Here is an 18,016-nt window from a genome sequence, read left to right as displayed (position 1 = left end):
CCCCCACTGTCTTGAGTCTTTTTCTTCTTCTCCGGCATCCATGGCGGAAAACAGGTTGACGGTGGAGTGGGGTTGGTTGGGTTGGAGGTGGGAGGGGAGGGCAACCGGCAATGGTCTAATTTGTGAGCGACGGGACGACCCCCTTTTTTCTTGTGATAAAGTGCATTATATTGAGAATTCACCGCATCCTACTCTGTGTAGCATGGGGTAGGCAATAGACAAAACTCACTGCATTATGTTTCTGATGAAGCTTTTCTGTGCATGTCACTCGACTATCTTGGGGAGGATAATTCTATTGTTCGAGAACTTGGACTCCATACGTCGACAACGAGTCGTGCCTTAATTTCGACGCCAAAGTTACATGGCATAAGTATAAGTCTCTCAAGAAATCATTTTATTCCTACACAAAATAGCTGATCCAACGTACTCCCCCCATTCAAAGCTTCGCTTTGGCGCTATCATACCTCTTCCCCTCGTCGTCCTGCTCCTTGACGCGCAGATCGGGCAGTTCCGCGGGCATGATTCTCCGCGGCTCGGACCCGGGAACGAGAGAGTAGTTAGCAAAGTCCGTGACGCCGGCGTGATCCCGCAAGAAGTCTTCGTCCAGGACGAGCTCGCCGTTGACTTTTGCCGCGGGCGCGCGCAGGATCTCGAGGATGGCGTCGGAGAAGATCGTGGGCTTACGCAGGTCTTTTGATTCGTCGGCGTTTGCGGTTTGGAATTTTTGAGTTGCTGCGGATTCAATGGCCTATGATGGTCTCTCGTTAGTGTACGCGATTCGGCGTATATGTTGAACATGACCGACGATGGTCTCATCTATCGGATATTGATAGAGAACCAGGAAGCGAGCTTCTTCCTAAAAAGAAGATTGGAGGAGAAAAGAAGAGAGAAAGAGACAACATACTGCGGCGGGCCAGATACTCGTAATGGCCATGTCGTCCAGCCCTTGCCGGACGAGGTCCATGGCCAGACCCTTTGTCAAGACGCTCATGCCGACTTTACCCATGGCGTATGCCGTCTTGCCCCGGAAGAAGCGGCTGTAGATTGGCGGGCTGACGACAACAATACGGCCGCGGCGCTGGCGCTTGAGGTGCGGGAGCGCGGCGTGGAGGGTCAGATAGAGGCCCTCTGGGTTCACGCGCTGCATGAGCTGGAAGCGTTTGGGGGGCGTGTCTTCGACCGAGGCCCACCAGATTGCGCCCGAGTTGTAGACTAGGACGTCGAGGCGGGTGTAGATCTGAGCGAGGAGAGGAGGTTTGCGTCAGTGGATGTACATGTAGGAAAGCGAGTGGAGCCATTTTGATAGATACCTTGATTGTCCGTTCGATTAGCCGTGTGACACTGTCTTGGTCTCGCACGTCGACGGCGATTGGCGTTGCGTCGCCGCCGGCCTCGTGGATTTCGCGGGCTACCGTGCTAATCGTTGAATCATTTGAGTTGGTATTCGGTGGGAATGGATTGGCCTTGGATGCGTCGCTGGTGGTCTTTGCGGCAACGACGACTGGTATTGGACGTGAGTTACTGGGCAATATGATTCGTGAAGATAGGGAGATTTGCAATACCTGCATAGCCATTCTTCGCGAGGTCAATGGCGATTTGACGACCGATACCTCTCGAGGCACCGACTACCAGAGCTACCTGCTTGACTTCACCCATTGTACGTAAGCTGGGATGTTTGAAATGTGTACCTTCTCTACTATGTGGGAGATGTGAACGGGGAATTCTCAAGCATATGATGTGATGAAGTTCTACCAAGTCATAAAATCCACGTCAACTTAGATATCGTAGCGCAACACAGTATATAAGCCTTGAGTTGCGCAAGGTGATGTGAGACTTTGTACCCATGCCGTCGGGGCTCGGTACGTGAACGTGTATTAGTGATCGTCCCCGATTGAGCTCGAAGCTAAGATGCTGGAGCTTTATCCGTACCCCAGACACCCACTGGCTTGTGCCGAGGTTCCCCACACCATCCACCATCAAGTCCACTTCATCAACTTGTCTTCATGAACCTTTGTTCAACATTTACTACAAAGATTGCGCCATCCAGTGTGCCACGAAGATCATTACGTTTGTCCGCCAATAAACCCAAATCGTGAATACCGCCATAACTTTGTTTCCGAGCACCGCCAAGATGGGCGGCAAGATTGATGCCTACATAGACATTGGTGAGTCTCACAGTATACTATTCCAAGGAACGAAGGGCTTTACTGATGATAGTCGTCAGCATCGCTGTATAGTTATATAGCCTTCACTCATATCATCAACAATCAGGAACTTCTCGCAGCTCATGGAGTCCAAGTAGAGTTCGTCTTCTTGGTCTAAGAAATGACACTCTCATTTACAGCCACTAACCAATATAACCCATCAGGATTCACCCCGTTCTCCTTGGCGCCATCAATGCCGCTTCAGGTATGCTTGTCCAGCTGTCTCAAGATGTGACAAGCATCCAGCTCACTCGTCACGCAGGAAACAAACCACCATGGACCCTCCCAGCCAAGGCAGAGTACGGCACTTTTGACGCCCGCCGCTCCTCCGCTCGGGCAGGCAAGCCCGGCATCACCACGCCCGAGAGCTTCATGGAGCGAAGCATGACAGTCGGTCCCCTCCGCGCCCTGCACTTCATCAAAGCAAACTACCCCGACGCAACGTACCAGACGGCTTGGCACTGGTTCCTCCACTGCTTCTGGGAGCCGCCCAACCTCAACCTCACGAAACCCGACGTCCTGGCCAAGGCGATTGCGGACGCGCCAAAGCAGTACCCAGCGCCGCTCGCCAGCGGCGGCAGCACGCAGGAGAAATTGTTCGGCGAGGCGGACGTTAAGAAGATCTTGCAAGGGGCTGGGTCACAAGAGATTAAGGACTCGGTCAAGGCCAAGACGCAGGAGGCGATTGATCACGGCGCGTTTGGCGCGCCGTGGTTCTGGGCTGTGAATGAGCAGGGCAAGGGCGAGCCGTTTTTCGGGAGCGATAGGTTTCACTTCATTTACGAGTACCTGGGTGTGCCTTACCAGGATATTGCCATCTTGCCGCCTGGAGGTAAGGCGACTGCGAAGCTGTAGTCTGGTCGTGTATACGTTATGTTTGTAAATTGTTTAGGGGGTATCTCTTTTTGTTATCTCCATGAATAAAACGCCGAATCGTAACCAATACCCAAGAACCCCGTGGAACCACATAGAGGGAAGAACAACAACATTGCAGCGCAAATAGAAATTTCACTGCACACGACCAGCCATCCTCGCCCGCCGCGCGTCGTCTTCCCTCTTGGCCTCGCTGCGCGCCAGGAAATCCTGCCTCTCGGCATACGACCCCTTGGCCCTGCCCGCCAGCTCGAGCTCGTCCTTGAGCCCTTCCTTGTCCACGAACCCGGCCCAGTCCATCTTGCTCTTCTGCACCGTGTTGAGCTTCTTGGCCTGTGCCTCCTTCTCCCTTGCCTTGATCCGCACCGTCATGCCGAGGTTCAGATCCGAGCGCTGGCTGACAATTTCGATAACGGGCTCAAAGGCCGAGCGGAACGCCTTCTTGAGGACGCGTTTCGGCTCCCCGCCCTCGTTGTCCGCGTCCGCGCCTGCGATTTCCGCGGCGGCGGCGTCCTTGCCGAGGGAGGCGAGGTAGAGCTTTGCCTCGGCTGAGGAGCGTGCTACGACTTTTTCCTCGGTATGGACTTTGCCTGCAAAGTTGTAGGTTCGCTTGATGCGGATCGTGTCTGACGGGTCGCCTGCCTGGGGTTCGTCCGGCTTGCTCGTGTCAGGCGCCGCGGCGGCGGGCGTAGCGTCGGCTTCCCCTCCTGTCTCGTTCTCGCCGGCTGGTGCTGCTGTCGTCTTCTGACCGGAAAGCATTTGTGCCCAGAGGGCATCGACGTCGACCGTTACCGGGCCAGATGCTGCCGCGACTTTGCGTTCTTCTTTTCTGTTACACAAACTGTCAGCGAAAGGTAGCAGAAAACCGGGAAAGGAATAGCAGTGTCCGCTTACTCTGCAGCCCGCATGCTTCGCGTCTTCACCAGTCCTCCTTCGCCTCCCTCGTCTTCCACACCGAGAGCTAGGGCGGCCGCCGCATCCCTCGCAGCCTTTTTGAGCTTCTTCTTCGCTGCCTTCTTAATCAGGCCTTCGTCGCCCGAGTTTTCTAAGTCTGCAGCCTCGTCGCCGCCGCCGGCATCGCGCTTGCGCTTGGTGCTTGTCTTCGCTGCGTCTTCGCCGTCGTCGGCTTCGGAATCGGACGCTTCGGAGGCGCCGTCGTCGACTGTGGCTGCGTCTTCAGGCGCAAAGTCCGAGTCCTGGGAGGACTCGTATTCTTCGTCGTCCATGGTCGGATCGGGAGGCATATTTTGAGGTTATGGTGAGGACTGACGTGGGTTTGAGGAAGTCAAGAGTCGCGTTCGAGCAAGACTTGGCTGAGAAAGTTCGGTCGGCTGCTATCGGCACTATCTTGACCGAAGGCTCTCGGTGAAATGAGGTCTGCATCCAATCAGAGGGCGTTACGCCCACCCTTCATCACCTACTGCCATATCGCTCGACGCCCTTGTTTTTATCCGGTTGGAAGCATCATTGACAAATTGTAGCCGTAAAATATGGTGTATATCTAAAGTAGTTTCAAGAAGTCGCAAACAGCCCACAACTGGTGGCTTCTCGATGCCCAAATATTGTACTTAACATGAACTTTGATCTGAAATGCACTTGAAAAACGAGAACGAAGCATCGTAGGAGAACGAGAACATGCGTTGTTGGTATAAGAAAATACGCAAGAAGCGTAATAGCGGAGATACATCCTGCCTGCATAGCAAATTGAAGCTACTTGCTTATCCACCAGTCCGAGCCTTGAGGTGAGTTCCATGTATTCGTACATGAAGAGGTGGAGGAGGACCAACGCCGTTAGACGCTATGACCACCACCTTGGATGGTTGGGATAGCGCCAGCAAACCTTGGGCGAAGCAGGCACGGCAGGGTAGCAGGACCCTTGCCCAAGTGCTCCTGCCTGACATCAACCCATCTGGTGTGCGATTCTCGGTCCCTCCGTGCCTAGAATCGGGGATCCTACCTTAATTACCTTTTCGCAATTTTCCCTTCTGACACACCTTCTCCTCCCATCTCCGACCAGGCCGCAATAATGAGTAGCGACGACGAAGACTTCGTAGTCGAAGGCCCCGAGTTGGCCGCAGACGACCCTATGCGCGCGTTCCTACCGGCGTCGTTTGGTAAAAAGACAAAGGAAGCCAATATCGCCGCCCAGATCGATCGGAGCCGAAGAGTGGCAGAGAAATACTCGACAGGAGCTCCCATAGAGGGATCCGCAGGTCCGCCAAGTGCTGATCACAAAGAAAAGAAGTCCGACTCAGACAATGACAGTGACAGCGACAACTCCGATTCGGACGAATCCGAAGATGGCGACGACTACCCGGTTTCGCACGAATTGGTACTGAAAACCCACGAAAGAGCAGTCACCACAGTAACGCTGGACCCAGCAGGTGGACGACTCGTGTCAGCCTCACTCGACTGCAAAATCAACTTGCACGACTTCGCGTCCATGACACCCAGTACTTTACGAGCATTTCGAAGCGTTGATCCATGGGAAGCGAAATCGTCTGCCGCGAATGCCGAGTCGCACCCGATTCACCATGTCGAGTTCAACCCCCTCGCTGGGAGCGTGTTTCTCTGCGTATCGGCACACCCGCAGGCAAAGATTATGTCGAGGGACGGCGACATTTTGACCGAATTTGTCAAGGGCGACATGTACCTCAGGGATATGAACAATACCAAGGGGCACATCTCAGAAGTAACCACAGGAACTTGGCACCCGACCGACAAGAACCTCTGTGTGACTGCCGGTACCGATAGCACCCTGAGAATTTGGGATATCAATAATAAGCGCAGTCAGAGGGACGTGATTGTCTTCAAGTCCAAGGCGGCGGGATCTGCTGGTCGAACGAGGATGACTGCGGTTGCCTGGGGCGCGCCGGCACAAGGTGGCAACAACGTTTTGGTCGCGGCCGCACTAGACGGCTCGCTGGTCATGTACAGCGGCAATAGCCCGTTCTCTCGGCCAACGGCAGAGATTCGAGACGCCCACAAAGCCGATACCTGGACCGGAGGTGTGGACATCTCCTCCGACGGCCGTATGGTCGTTACCCGCGGAGGTGACAATACGATCAAGTTGTGGGACACACGGAAGTTCAAGACACCTCTTGTCACAGTGGACCATGCTTCGACGTCAGATCACTTCCCGATGAGCAACATCAGGTACTCTCCCAACTCGACCAGCATTCTGACAGGTTCCGCGATAGGGGACCTGCACATTCTGAATCCCGGAAATCTGAAGGCCGAGCATGTCACACCAATTACACCCGGAGCACCTCTCATCACTGTCGACTGGCATCCCAGGATAAACCAGATTATCACGGGATCTGCGAATGGCGAGACACATGTGCTTTACAGCCCGACAATGTCGATGCGAGGCGCTGTGGAAGTTATGTCACGAGCGCCAAAGAAGAGGCACATCGACGACGATCCGTCCCGAACGACGGATATGACAACGGGCATGTCTGGAGATGCAATTATCACACCAGGAAGCGTAATGGCTGGCCGCAGAAACGCGGGAGTCACGGCTTCAGGCAAGTCTAAGGATCCCAGAAGACCAGCAGTCTTGGAGCAAACACCTTTCATGCGAAACCAGCCGGACGAAAAGCATATCGCAGAGAACATTCCTCTTGCAAAAATGCTTCACGAAGATCCCAGAGAGGCACTGCTGAAGTATGCCGATGCTGCAAAGAAAGACCCAATGTTTACTGCGGCGTGGCAGACAACCCAGCCCGTCACTCAGTATGCGGATGTGAGCGACGACGAAGGGGAACCGGACAAAAAAAGGGTCAAGCGGTAAAAATTTACGGTGCTGCTATCGGGCCTCGTTGTATGATTTCGTGGGGAACCATGACAAGCTCGAGCATGAGCTTAAATTTGGACGAGGGAGGGTTTGGAGTGGTGCTGGCTAATCAATCCGGGTCGCATTTGGGATATGGGTACGGGGAGAAACACCTAGGAAATGGCAAGCCTACTATTCGGCCTGCATTCCAAGAAGGATCTCTCCACTTGTTCATCTTTCCGTCAGATTAGCTTCGCTGGGAGCAAACCCCAAACATGGAGACAAGCAAAGCAGCTGACACTTGCAGAACGGGATTGTGTGGACGTCCCCGCCACGGCCAACTCACCCGGCCTGGCCCGGGGTAGGTGCTTCAGCCAACGCGCGTCTGGAGGGGTAGGATGGGTTCTACGGGAGAAAGACGCGCCTCCGATGCACCGACAACCTAAACATTTTCCTTCACCTTGCTGCAAACGAAAGACGACAGATGCCAAGCGGCGTGGATCTGGCATTCCTTGGTGGCCGATGAACCTGACAGGCCACGGTTTGAGGCGCGTGTGTGGCCCGGATAGTACCCGAAGCCAACCAGTGGCCGACCAGGCCGGCCGCTGCCTGCCTGCAGTAAACCAGGGAAAGAGTTGGCCCAAGCGCCCTCGCTTGTACATAAACAGATTAGCGTAGACGCCTCAGGCAGCAACTTGTTGCGGTGCTGAAAATTACGGGGACTCAGTTTCACAGAGTCCGCACCAACCATCAATGAATCTTGTCGTTGTCCTCACCTCTCCATCTCAACCGGCACCGCGCGCATCGAAAAATCGCCATCCCCCCTCTACAGGCATCGACACCCATCTCGGAAAGTGTCCAGCAACCTATTCCACGCGATTTCCTCGCGCATCTTGCTCGAGGCAACGCCCCGACGCCGCGCCCTTCCGACCAACTCCCGTTTTTTTCGCATCACGTCCTGTTCATCCTTCCACCCATTCCCCCCCACGCTTCGCGGCACCGCATTCGCGTCCCCCATCCATCGCCTCTGCCGCTGAACTCCATCCGCCATCTCGGTGAATTCAATTCTACGCGACCGACGTGTTTCCGTTCCGACCACGGCATCAACCTTGCCGTCCCCGAACCACATCGCCGTCCCCAAACCTTGTGTTTTTGATACCGACGCGCTGTATTTTCCGTCCTTATCACCAATAGCCTTCTAGTCTCTCATTTCGCGACGAGCCGAGCGCGACAAACCTTCAATAAGGCTCCACTTGTCTACACCTACGACGCCTTTGCATGATAATGCGCGCGAGATTGTCGTCGCATCTCTAGAGATTCCTGCAGTCATTAGATTTGCTGGAATACACATCGCCCATCATGGCTTCAGTACAGGCTGCGCCTGCCGTCCAGCTCCCTGGCGCCGGCATGGCGACTACCACTCCTCAACAGGCTCAAGAGATATTCAATGTAAGAAGTCTTTCTTCATCACTATCGCATTCCTTCCCTACTTCGATGATATTTCAAACCTTGATGCGATTTTACGATGCTAACACACCGAAGAAATTCAAGCAGATGAGAGAGAGCGGCGTCCCCAACACTGATCCCGAATACATCAAGGCCGAGCAGTTCGTCTTGTCCTTCCAGCAACAAGCACGCATGCGACAGAAGCAACAGCAATTCCTCCAACATCAGCAGCAACAGCAACAGATGCAACAGCAGCGACAGATGCAGCAGGCTGGCGGTCCCAACGGCGCTGTCAATGGCTCGCAGCCCGCCCAGCAGCACCCTCAGTCGACACAACCTCCTACATCAAGTGCGCTCAGCGCCTCAGCGCTTCCTGCAGCCAACTCGAATGCCGCCGCTGCAGCTGGATCTCCTTCGACAGCTGCTCCTTCCAGTGGTACAGGTGCTGGCCAGTTCAACCCACAACAATTGAGTTTGCTTAGACAACAGATCCACGCTTTCAAGCTGTTGACCAAGAATGCTGGAGTTCCCCTGCAGATGCAGCAAGCTATCTTTGCCCAGCGCGAGCGCAGGAAAGCCATTGCCGCCGAGGCTGCCGCACTGGCAGCTTCATCAACACCCGCAACAACTGGTCGGGACTCTGCACAGCCTGGCATCAACGGGTCCGAAGCCAAGCCCGAATCTCCTCCAGAGGTCCAAGGGCCAACGTTCAAGACCGTCAGGTCCCCTTACGGCGATAACAACCTCATTCGCAAGTCGATTAGCCACTTCGACCACACTCAACGGAAAAATCGCAAGCTCATCCCGGGACTGTTCCCCACTGGCGTCGACTTTGACCAGCTGCGGTACGAGAGGGAGCTGATTGTGTTCAACCGCATGAGAGATCGGTTCGCTGAGCTCAGAAATACACCAGCAAACATCGCCCACTGGGATACCACCAAGGACGATGTTGAACTGGATGATAGTGCAAAGGTCAAGGCGATCATTGAGATGAAGAGCCTTGGCTTGTACGCCAAGCAGAAGGCGCTGCGGGATAAGATTGGCCGCTCAATGATGTTCTATGACAACCTTGCAATGACGACCAACCGCTCCGGATACCGCCGCACAAAGAAGATGACGGTTCGCGAGGCCAGAATCACAGAGAAGCTTGAGAAGCAGCAGCGTGATATCCGGGAGAACCGCGAGAAGAAGAGGCACACTGACTTCTTGGCCGCCATTACTCAACACAGAAACGAGATCCAACAAACCGCATCAAGCCAGCGCAACAAGTCCACCAAACTCAACAAGCTCATGTTTGCACAGCACTACAACATTGAAAAGGAAGAGCAAAAGAGGATTGAGCGTACTGCCAAGCAGCGTCTGCAGGCTCTTAAGGCTAACGATGAAGAGGCTTATCTCAAGTTGCTTGACGAAGCCAAGGATACCCGTATTACCCACCTTCTCAGACAGACCGATGGATTCTTGCGTCAACTCGCTGCCTCCGTCAAGTCCCAGCAAAGGAAGGCCCTGCTGGAGCAGACTGGCGAAGAGGAGGAGCTGCCAGAGGAGGAGGAGGAAGAGAGCGAACCCGATGAAGATGACGACGACACAAGCGGACGAAAGATTGACTACTACGCCGTTGCCCATCGCATCAAGGAAGAGGTCACAGAACAGGCCGATATCCTGGTGGGTGGCAAGCTCAAGGAATACCAGGTTAAGGGTCTGCAGTGGATGATTTCCCTGTACAACAACAACCTGAACGGTATTCTTGCTGACGAGATGGGTCTTGGCAAGACTATTCAAACCATCAGTTTGATCACTTATCTCATTGAGCGCAAGAAGCAGGATGGTCCCTACCTGGTCATTGTACCTCTCAGTACTTTGACCAACTGGACACTCGAGTTTGAGAAATGGGCGCCTTCTGTGAGCAAGATTGTCTACAAGGGTCCTCCTCTGGCCAGAAAAGTGCACCAGGACAAAATCCGCCAAGGACGTTTCCAGGTGTTGCTCACGACATACGAGTACATTATCAAGGATCGCCCAATTCTCAGCAAGATCAAGTGGTTCCACATGATCATCGACGAAGGACACCGCATGAAGAACCAGAACTCCAAGTTGACAACCACTATCCAACAGTACTACAACACCCGCTTCCGTCTCATCTTGACTGGTACACCGCTCCAGAACAACCTCACGGAACTGTGGGCCATGCTCAACTTCACGCTACCCACCATTTTCAAGTCTGCAACAACCTTCGACGAGTGGTTCAACACACCTTTTGCCAACACTGGTGGACAAGACAAGATGGAGCTCACGGAAGAAGAACAGATTCTCGTCATTCGTCGTCTGCACAAGGTGCTGCGTCCTTTCTTGCTCCGTCGCCTGAAGAAGGATGTCGAAAAGGATCTTCCGGACAAGACCGAGAAGGTCATCAAGTGCAAGTTCTCTGCTTTGCAATCCAAGCTTTACAAGCAGATGGTCACGCACAACAGGATCCTCGTCAGCGACGGACAGGGTGGCAAGGCTGGTGCTCGCGGCTTGAGCAACATGATTATGCAGCTTCGCAAGCTTTGCAACCATCCGTTTGTGTTTGATGAGGTTGAGAATCTCATGAATCCTATGAGCATCAGCAACGACTTGCTATGGAGAACAGCCGGCAAGTTTGAGCTTCTCGACAGAATCCTGCCCAAATACAAGGCAACGGGCCATCGCGTTCTCATGTTCTTCCAAATGACGGCCATCATGGACATTATGGAGGACTACCTCAGATACCGCAACCTAAAGTATCTTCGTCTGGATGGTACAACCAAGTCAGATGAGCGTTCCGATCTGCTGCGCGAGTTCAATGCTCCCGACTCGGACTACTTCATGTTCTTGTTGTCGACCCGTGCTGGTGGTCTTGGTCTGAACTTGCAGACTGCTGACACTGTCATCATCTACGACTCCGATTGGAATCCTCATCAAGATTTGCAGGCTCAGGATCGTGCTCATCGTATCGGACAAAAGAACGAGGTGCGAATTCTTCGTCTCATCAGTTCCAACTCGGTTGAAGAGAAGATCTTGGAAAGAGCCAGGTTCAAGCTTGACATGGATGGCAAGGTCATTCAAGCCGGTCGCTTCGATAACAAGTCGACAGAAACGGATCGTGATGCCATGTTGCGTACCCTCCTAGAAAGCGCCGACATGGCGGAAACTGGAGACCAGGACGAGATGGACGACGAGGAGCTGAACCTGCTCCTCGCGCGTAGTGACGATGAAGTTGGCGTTTTCCAGAAACTCGATGAGGAGCGGAAGCAAGACCCGACCTATGGCGAGGCAGCTGGAGCAAAGGTTAAGCCTCGTCTCCTCGCAGAGGATGAACTTCCTGACATCTACCTGGGTGATGGCAACCCGATTGAGGAGGAGATTGAGACAAGTCTTGGGCGTGGAGCTCGTGAGCGAACTAAGGTTCGCTACGACGACGGTCTCACGGAAGAGCAGTGGCTCATGGCTGTCGACGATGACGACGACTCACCAGAGGCGGCGGCAGCACGAAAGCAAGCCCGCAAAGACAAGCGGGAGACTAACAGGCTCAAGAGGTCCGCCATGGCCAATGCTGCTGACGACTCCCCTCCTGCAAGTCGTGCCAGCACGGAGGAGGTGGAAACACCCAAGAAGAGAGGCCGCAAAGGAGCCGCGAAGAACCAAGAGAAGCGCAAGGCAGAAGAAGGGGACGATGAGCCTCCGGCTAAGAAGCGTCGTGGCCCACAAGGTAGAGCCAAGGCGGTGTCCGTCTCTGTTGGTTCCGATACGCCGCGAGTGTCGGCTCAGCAACGCCAACTCCTGCAGGCCAACACGAGGGCTCTATTCGACGGACTCATGAACCTTGAGGTCGACGATCCGGAGCCACCAGAGGAGGATGACGACGAATCGGTTGCGGGCAAGCGAATCATCATTGGGCCCTTCCTTGCGCTACCACCCAAGCGCGACTACGCCGACTACTACTTGATCATCCAGTCTCCTATTTCGATGAAGCAGATTGAGACCAAGATCAAGAAGCAGCAATACCACAGCCTTGGCGATATGCGCAAGGACGTCGACCTCATGTTCCGCAACTGCCAGACTTACAACGAGGAGGCATCGCTTCTGTATCAGGACTCTCTTACACTTCAGGTCAGTGACTCTCTTGATTCTTTGTTATGACATTCAAACTGACACTTGCACAGAAATTCTTCCACGAAGAACTCCAAAAAGCTCTCGACAAGCACGCAGAGTTGCAAGAACTGGAAAGCGAAGGCGGTAAGGAGGGCTCAGTGGCGCCTAGCGCGAGTGCGAGCGTCGGAACGCCTCAACCAGCAACTTCCACCACGAGGATTAAGTTGATTTCTTCGGCCTCCAACGGCGCCAAGGAGACAAACGGAGCAAGCAACGGTGCGCAAAGCGACCAGGAGTAGCCGCATGGGGGTTTATTGGTTTCGACGTTCTAGTGATCACAGTTGACGTTTAATGACGTTTGTGAGGTTTTTTTCTTATTCGGGGGTTTGATGCTAAAAAGAAAATGGCGATGGTATACAGTCGAGAGGCGACCAACGCAAACGCAATGCGGTGGTGTACTCAAACTGCGAAAACATCAAAGACTGTTGCTCATTTACAGGCGTACAGGATTGGGAGGCTTTTGGAACGTGTAAAGGTAACGGCGGGAACGGCACTCGATACAAATACCATGGGCCAGAAAGCAGGCCGCAGAGGGAATTAGTTGAACGGTGGTGGATAGCGACGAAGGGGGAAGGTTCTGTACCGGCTGACGATGGCAGAGACCCGTTGCAGAGTTTGTTAGACTAGCAAGCAAATGTATTTTAATAGATGTGAGTACGATGGACTTGAACGCATGAGGTCTATCCCAATTGCCTGGTTGCCAATATCGTGATGTCTTACGTACACGGATGGATACATGAGCAGTCTGTCATCCATCGACATTTGCAAGGGTCAATTGCTTTTTGGGTATTGACGTGCTCGGCTAATAACATTTTGGGAGATCATCAGGTAAGGTAGGGAATGGCCCTGTAAATTACTACGGCCCAACCATTTGATCCATCGTGAGGAAAAAAGAGCATCGATTTTTATGCCCAATGTGTCTGGTTTAATTTGGCTTAATAGAGGGGGCTGGGGGGGAAACGATCGAGGTTGGGCCCAGGTTTGGCGGGCCGGGGGTGGCGGTGCCTTTCTCGACCTCTCACCTCTCACCTTCTGCTGCTCACACACTCACCTTGCGGCGCACCTCTCATATCGCACTTTCCAGTCTCACTGACGTTGCGTGGCGTTGCGCGTACACACGCCTTGTCGCAAAAGCCATTCATTTTCAATCTCGTCGCAATACACACTCACAAAAATGAACATGTCATCTCATCTCATCCGTCTTTAATCTTACTTCATCGCAAGCAATCGAGCACATCATCTCCATGATCCATCGGACTCTGGATCATCGTATTAACATCAGCACAACGGCCGTGATTCCTTCCTCTTATTTGGTCTCTGCCCTGCATAACGAAATTTCCCGCGCGCACTCCCGTAAAGAAAAGCTCCGTTTCGCACAGTCTCACCGAGCCACACTTCACTAGTGTCACGGCGCAACAGCAAAAAAGCCAAGAGGAAACAGACCTCTTTTTATGAGCGAGAAAGAGTAGGAACTAGGAACAGGTTACCTCCAAAGATCGGATTCCCGTTGCTGCGGAACCAAGCGTCAGTAATACTACGTTCAAAACCCGGCGGCGAGCGCAACGCAGCGCAGCGCATTAGGGGCCGCGCATTTCGCATTTACAGCTTGCATCTGCAGCAGCGCGTGCAAACCTCATACGACGGACGGGAAATCAGAGAGAGGGACTTGCGCTTTGAGAACAGAAAAGGGGATTGCGGTTTGCGGATTTTCCAGAGTATAAGGTAATGGACCACCCGAGTCCGTCCGCCGACCGCAGCAGCGGTGCGGCACCACCACCACCACCAGGACCACCACCACCACCAGGAGCGACGACCAGACGAGAAGGAGATGGGCCAGCTGGCGTAGTGGTTATATCCGACGACGAAAGTTCGGCCAGCTCAATGTCGGATGAGGAGGACCCAGGAACCGACCACGATCACGACCACGACGACAAGAAGCGTCACCACCGCGACAGTGCCATCGCTGCCGGCGGCAGATATAGACCGCAGACACCTACGCCGCCGCCTCAGCGACGCTCACAGCAACACGTTCCGCCGCCGCCTAGGGGGAGCAGGGAGAGAGATATTCGTTCGGAACGGCATCGCGACTTGCGTGAACGTAAGCGTGATCGAGATCGGGATAGGGATAGGGATCGCGACAGGGATCGATCTCGGGGTCCGGAACCGAGGCGAAGGGGAGGAGGGGGAGGAGGAGGACTGCCGCCATCACCGCCACTGGATAGGAACCGGGATCGAGATCGAGATCGGGATAGGGACAGAGACAGAGACAGAGATCGCGACAGAGACTACGACAGAGACAGAGACAGCGACAGAAGCTTGCGCGACAGCCCTCCTCTGAGGGACAGCCCTCGCCTACGAGACAGCCCTCGTATAAGGGAACGAAAGCGGCAGAGCTTCGCGCTTGACGAAAAGTACCACGGCGGAGGAGGAGAAGGAGGCCGCAGCACCGTCAACGGCCACGCCAGGAGACAGCAGAGCGTGCCCCCCAACAGCGCCAACAACGGCGCAAAAAGGCAGAGCATCACGGAGCGGCTCATGAGCACCTGGACAGCGGCGCGGTCGGGCGCAGCGCGCGGAGCGGGGGATCATCCGCCAGGCGTCGGGGCCGCAGCCGCCGCGGCGGCATCCACGCTCCCCTCGCGCCGCGCGTCGTCGGCCTCGACGGGGAGTAAGGCGTTCAACCCCGTCGGCAGGGTGCGCGAGTGGCTCGACACGTGTAACGCCGAGCACGGCGACCACTGCTCCGGCCCGCCCGCGGATACGTGGCGGCCGATATGGCTGATTGACTCGGTGAACCGGTGTCTCGTGCGCGCGAGGGCGACGGATCGGTATATCGCGCTCAGCTACGTCTACGAGCCGCCGCTGCCTTCGTCGCGGGGTCCCGTGGAGACGCTGAGGGAGAACCTCGAGGTGCTGACGGCGAGCATGGATGACGCGGATATTCCGCAGACGATTCTAGATGCCATGTGGTTAGCGCGGAAGTTGGGGATTAAGTACCTCTGGGTCGACCGGTTTTGTATAGTGCAGGACGACGACGTGGAGAGGGAAGAGTACGTCAAGAACATGGCGTATGTGTACGCCAACGCCTACATGACCATCGTGGCGGCCGCGGGCGACGCCGAGTCCGGGTTGACGGGGCTGTTGCGGAGGACGCCACCACCACGGGGCGCCGCCGCGAGGAAGCACGAAGATTTGGTGCTCTCGTCGCGGTGGGCGGGCCGGGCGTGGACGGTGCAGGAGGGTATGTACTCGCGGCGGAAAGTATACGTTTTCGAGGAGACGGTGACGTGGGAGTGCCACTGCGATTTGTGGCAAGGGCCGCCGGGCGCAGCGGGCGGCGGCAGGTTCAGCAAGATCCTCAAGGGCGGAGGGCTGGGGAGGCACGGCGGCGGCGGCGGACCGTGTGCGTCGAGGACGTTCCCCGCGGCGACGGGGTACCTGCACCCCGTGTGGCCCGACATGGACGAGTACGCGCGGATCGCGATGGAGTTTAGCGCGCGGCGGGTGACGCTCATGTCGGATACGACGAGGGCGCTGCGGGGCATCACGACGGTGCTGTCGCGGTCGTTTGCGGGCGGCTTCGTGTTCGGTATGCCGGTGAGCTTCCTGGACGTCGCGGTGCTGTGGCAGCCGAGGGCGATGGTGCGGCGGCGGCTGATGGTGCAGCCGGTGACGGGGATGAACCCGCTGCCGTCGTGGAGCTGGTTAGGGTGGCACTACGACGGCGTGCCCGCGGATCTGACGCTCTGGCGGGCGGCGGCGGATTACGTCCAGGAGGCGCCGGCGCATCACGGGAAGAGGGGCGCGGAGAGGCGGTTCAAGAGCCCCTACGCGTTCCGGCTGAGGTCGTTAGTGAGCTATGAGCTCACGGACCGGGCGACGTATACGCCGTTGCCGAATGACGGGATGGCGTACCGGGATCGGAGGCATCGGAGGACGGTGCCGTTGCCTGCTGGGTGGTCGAGGAGCGGCGGCGGGTTCCGGTATGCGGGGGACCCGGAGGTTGTGTTTCGGTACCCGGTGCCCGTAGCGGAGATGGCGAGCGGAGGAGGAGCGGACGGAGCCATCGCGGGGGCGGGGTTGTCGCCGTTTGGGGACTTTGCCCTGAGCGCTACGCTGCTTTCGTTCAGCACGACGGTAGCGTACCTGGACGTCGACTTCGCCGTGGCTCGGAACGGGGCGCCGCTCGACGCGAAGGCGGCCAACGCGGTGAACTCGGGGAACAACACGGGACCTGGCACGGGGCTGGTTGCTCCCGGACGAGGATACGGCGTCCCGCTGGCGGTGGGGAATATCTGGTCGAGGACGGGCAAGTGGTGCGGCGCGGTGACGGCGCACGATAGCTGGTTGGGCTTGCAAGGGGCGAACCATACCGGGGAGGAGAAGCTCGAGTTCGTGGCCGTGTCGATGGCGAGCGAGAGGGGAGGGAGTCATGTGTTTGATCTGGACGCGTTCCGGGATAACATGGACGAAGATGAGATTGTGGACTTTGTTAATGTGCTCTGGGTGGAGAGGGTTGGCGGGGTGTGTTACCGGAGGGGGCTCGGGCATGTTGTGCAGAGGGTGTGGGATGCGGTTGCGAGAGACCGGATCGAGGTTCTTCTTGGATAGGATCTTCCGGGGAAGGAGCGTGTCAAGATATGCTGGTGAGCCGAGATCGAACTCCGGGGTGTATTCGAGATGAAAAGGGTGGTTGGATGACCACGAGTTCTGGTAGATTAGGGCGATTAGCGTCTGGATCCCATCCCATGTACGAGATGCATGTTTCTTCTATAGGAAGGAACGTTCTATGTTTACTCAAGCTTCACAGCGAATTGTATAATAAAAGCTCTCCCTCAATGTAGGGCGATGTTGAAAACAATGTTTCTTGACTTGACGACCTTCAGAGATCACTTGTTGGACCATATTGATGCCGATGTCAGAGCAGTAACTTGGGTCGATGTAAATGGTGATACACCTCCTCCCCTCGTTACCACATCATGTTCACCTCAAGGTCAGTAGGTAGGATCACATTATTCCTCACCCTTCTTCCTCGTCAGCATCACTGGCGAATACACCGGAAGAGGCAAGAAAAATGAAGCTATTTGCCATAAGGTACCTGCCCCGTCACTCATGACAAACAACAAGCACAGAGGCACAGCTTTGGGGTACGAACAGACAATATATATCCATAGACCATCTTTCCGCAATCGCAAAAGAACTGACAGCTAGAATCCGTAACAACTACTGACATATTAAAACTCGACAAAAGTCTTATTCCTACTTTATTGGAGTCCTCCAGCGATCATGGAGTTACGATCCATCAGTTGTCGTTGATTGAGGACCCATACCTGACTTACACCACCAAGAACAGCACTTCAAGATGCGCCACAGACTACAGTAGACAGAAGCGGGACCACAAGACAACGCAACCCGAATCGAAATTCAAACGCAAACTTAAAGCAAACCACTGAACAAACTCGAGTTCCGATCCCAGACCGACGACCAAAATTTGGTCGCCCCTCTAGATAGCCAAAGCTGCCCAGCGACTCGCCAGACTCTCCAG

General features: G+C 55.2%; 6 protein-coding genes across 6 annotated transcripts; 4 read left to right on the top strand and 2 right to left on the bottom strand.

Moving 5' to 3' along the window:
- Positions 1–286: 286 nt before the first annotated feature.
- Positions 287–1,863, bottom strand: BDZ83DRAFT_614290 (short chain dehydrogenase). The gene is made up of 4 exons (XM_060507823.1): positions 1,563–1,863; positions 1,311–1,501; positions 905–1,237; positions 287–748 (listed from the first exon to the last, which is right to left on the bottom strand). The coding sequence occupies exons 1-4, from the start codon at positions 1,654–1,656 to the stop codon at positions 437–439; spliced, it is 930 nt and encodes a 309-aa protein (XP_060366960.1). The 5' UTR covers positions 1,657–1,863; the 3' UTR covers positions 287–436.
- Positions 1,864–1,911: 48 nt separating this feature from the next.
- On the top strand, positions 1,912–3,147 carry BDZ83DRAFT_614288 (DSBA-like thioredoxin domain-containing protein). The gene is made up of 4 exons (XM_060507822.1): positions 1,912–2,165; positions 2,225–2,303; positions 2,369–2,409; positions 2,467–3,147. The coding sequence occupies exons 1-4, from the start codon at positions 2,132–2,134 to the stop codon at positions 3,057–3,059; spliced, it is 747 nt and encodes a 248-aa protein (XP_060366959.1). The 5' UTR covers positions 1,912–2,131; the 3' UTR covers positions 3,060–3,147.
- Positions 3,136–4,449, bottom strand: BDZ83DRAFT_230326 (bucentaur or craniofacial development-domain-containing protein). The gene is made up of 3 exons (XM_060501805.1): positions 4,247–4,449; positions 3,972–4,018; positions 3,136–3,918 (listed from the first exon to the last, which is right to left on the bottom strand). The coding sequence occupies exons 1-3, from the start codon at positions 4,319–4,321 to the stop codon at positions 3,213–3,215; spliced, it is 828 nt and encodes a 275-aa protein (XP_060366958.1). The 5' UTR covers positions 4,322–4,449; the 3' UTR covers positions 3,136–3,212.
- A 654-nt stretch (positions 4,450–5,103) lies between these two features.
- BDZ83DRAFT_718106 (WD domain-containing protein) lies at positions 5,104–6,870 on the top strand (the record flags this gene model as incomplete). Its single annotated transcript, XM_060512029.1, is given in 2 exon segments — positions 5,104–6,804; positions 6,814–6,870. Coding segments are annotated over 2 exon segments (1,758 nt in total).
- Positions 6,871–8,096: 1,226 nt separating this feature from the next.
- BDZ83DRAFT_230315 (SNF2 super family protein) lies at positions 8,097–12,637 on the top strand. Its single transcript, XM_060501804.1, has 2 exons — positions 8,097–8,301; positions 8,395–12,637. The coding sequence occupies exons 1-2, from the start codon at positions 8,212–8,214 to the stop codon at positions 12,457–12,459; spliced, it is 4,155 nt and encodes a 1,384-aa protein (XP_060366956.1). The 5' UTR covers positions 8,097–8,211; the 3' UTR covers positions 12,460–12,637.
- A 2,493-nt stretch (positions 12,638–15,130) lies between these two features.
- BDZ83DRAFT_614278 (heterokaryon incompatibility protein-domain-containing protein) lies at positions 15,131–17,348 on the top strand. The gene has a single exon (XM_060507821.1). It carries the CDS (start codon positions 15,397–15,399, stop codon positions 17,080–17,082), a length of 1,686 nt encoding a protein of 561 aa, XP_060366955.1. The 5' UTR covers positions 15,131–15,396; the 3' UTR covers positions 17,083–17,348.
- The last annotated feature ends 668 nt before the right edge of the window (positions 17,349–18,016 follow it).

The sequence above is a fragment of the Colletotrichum acutatum genome (assembly GCF_030867785.1).
Source record: "Colletotrichum acutatum strain CBS 112980 chromosome Unknown BDZ83scaffold_28, whole genome shotgun sequence".
Taxonomy (NCBI): domain Eukaryota; kingdom Fungi; phylum Ascomycota; class Sordariomycetes; order Glomerellales; family Glomerellaceae; genus Colletotrichum; species Colletotrichum acutatum.
Note: the sequence above shows the minus strand (reverse complement) of the source record. Positions and strands in the feature narration are given on the sequence as shown.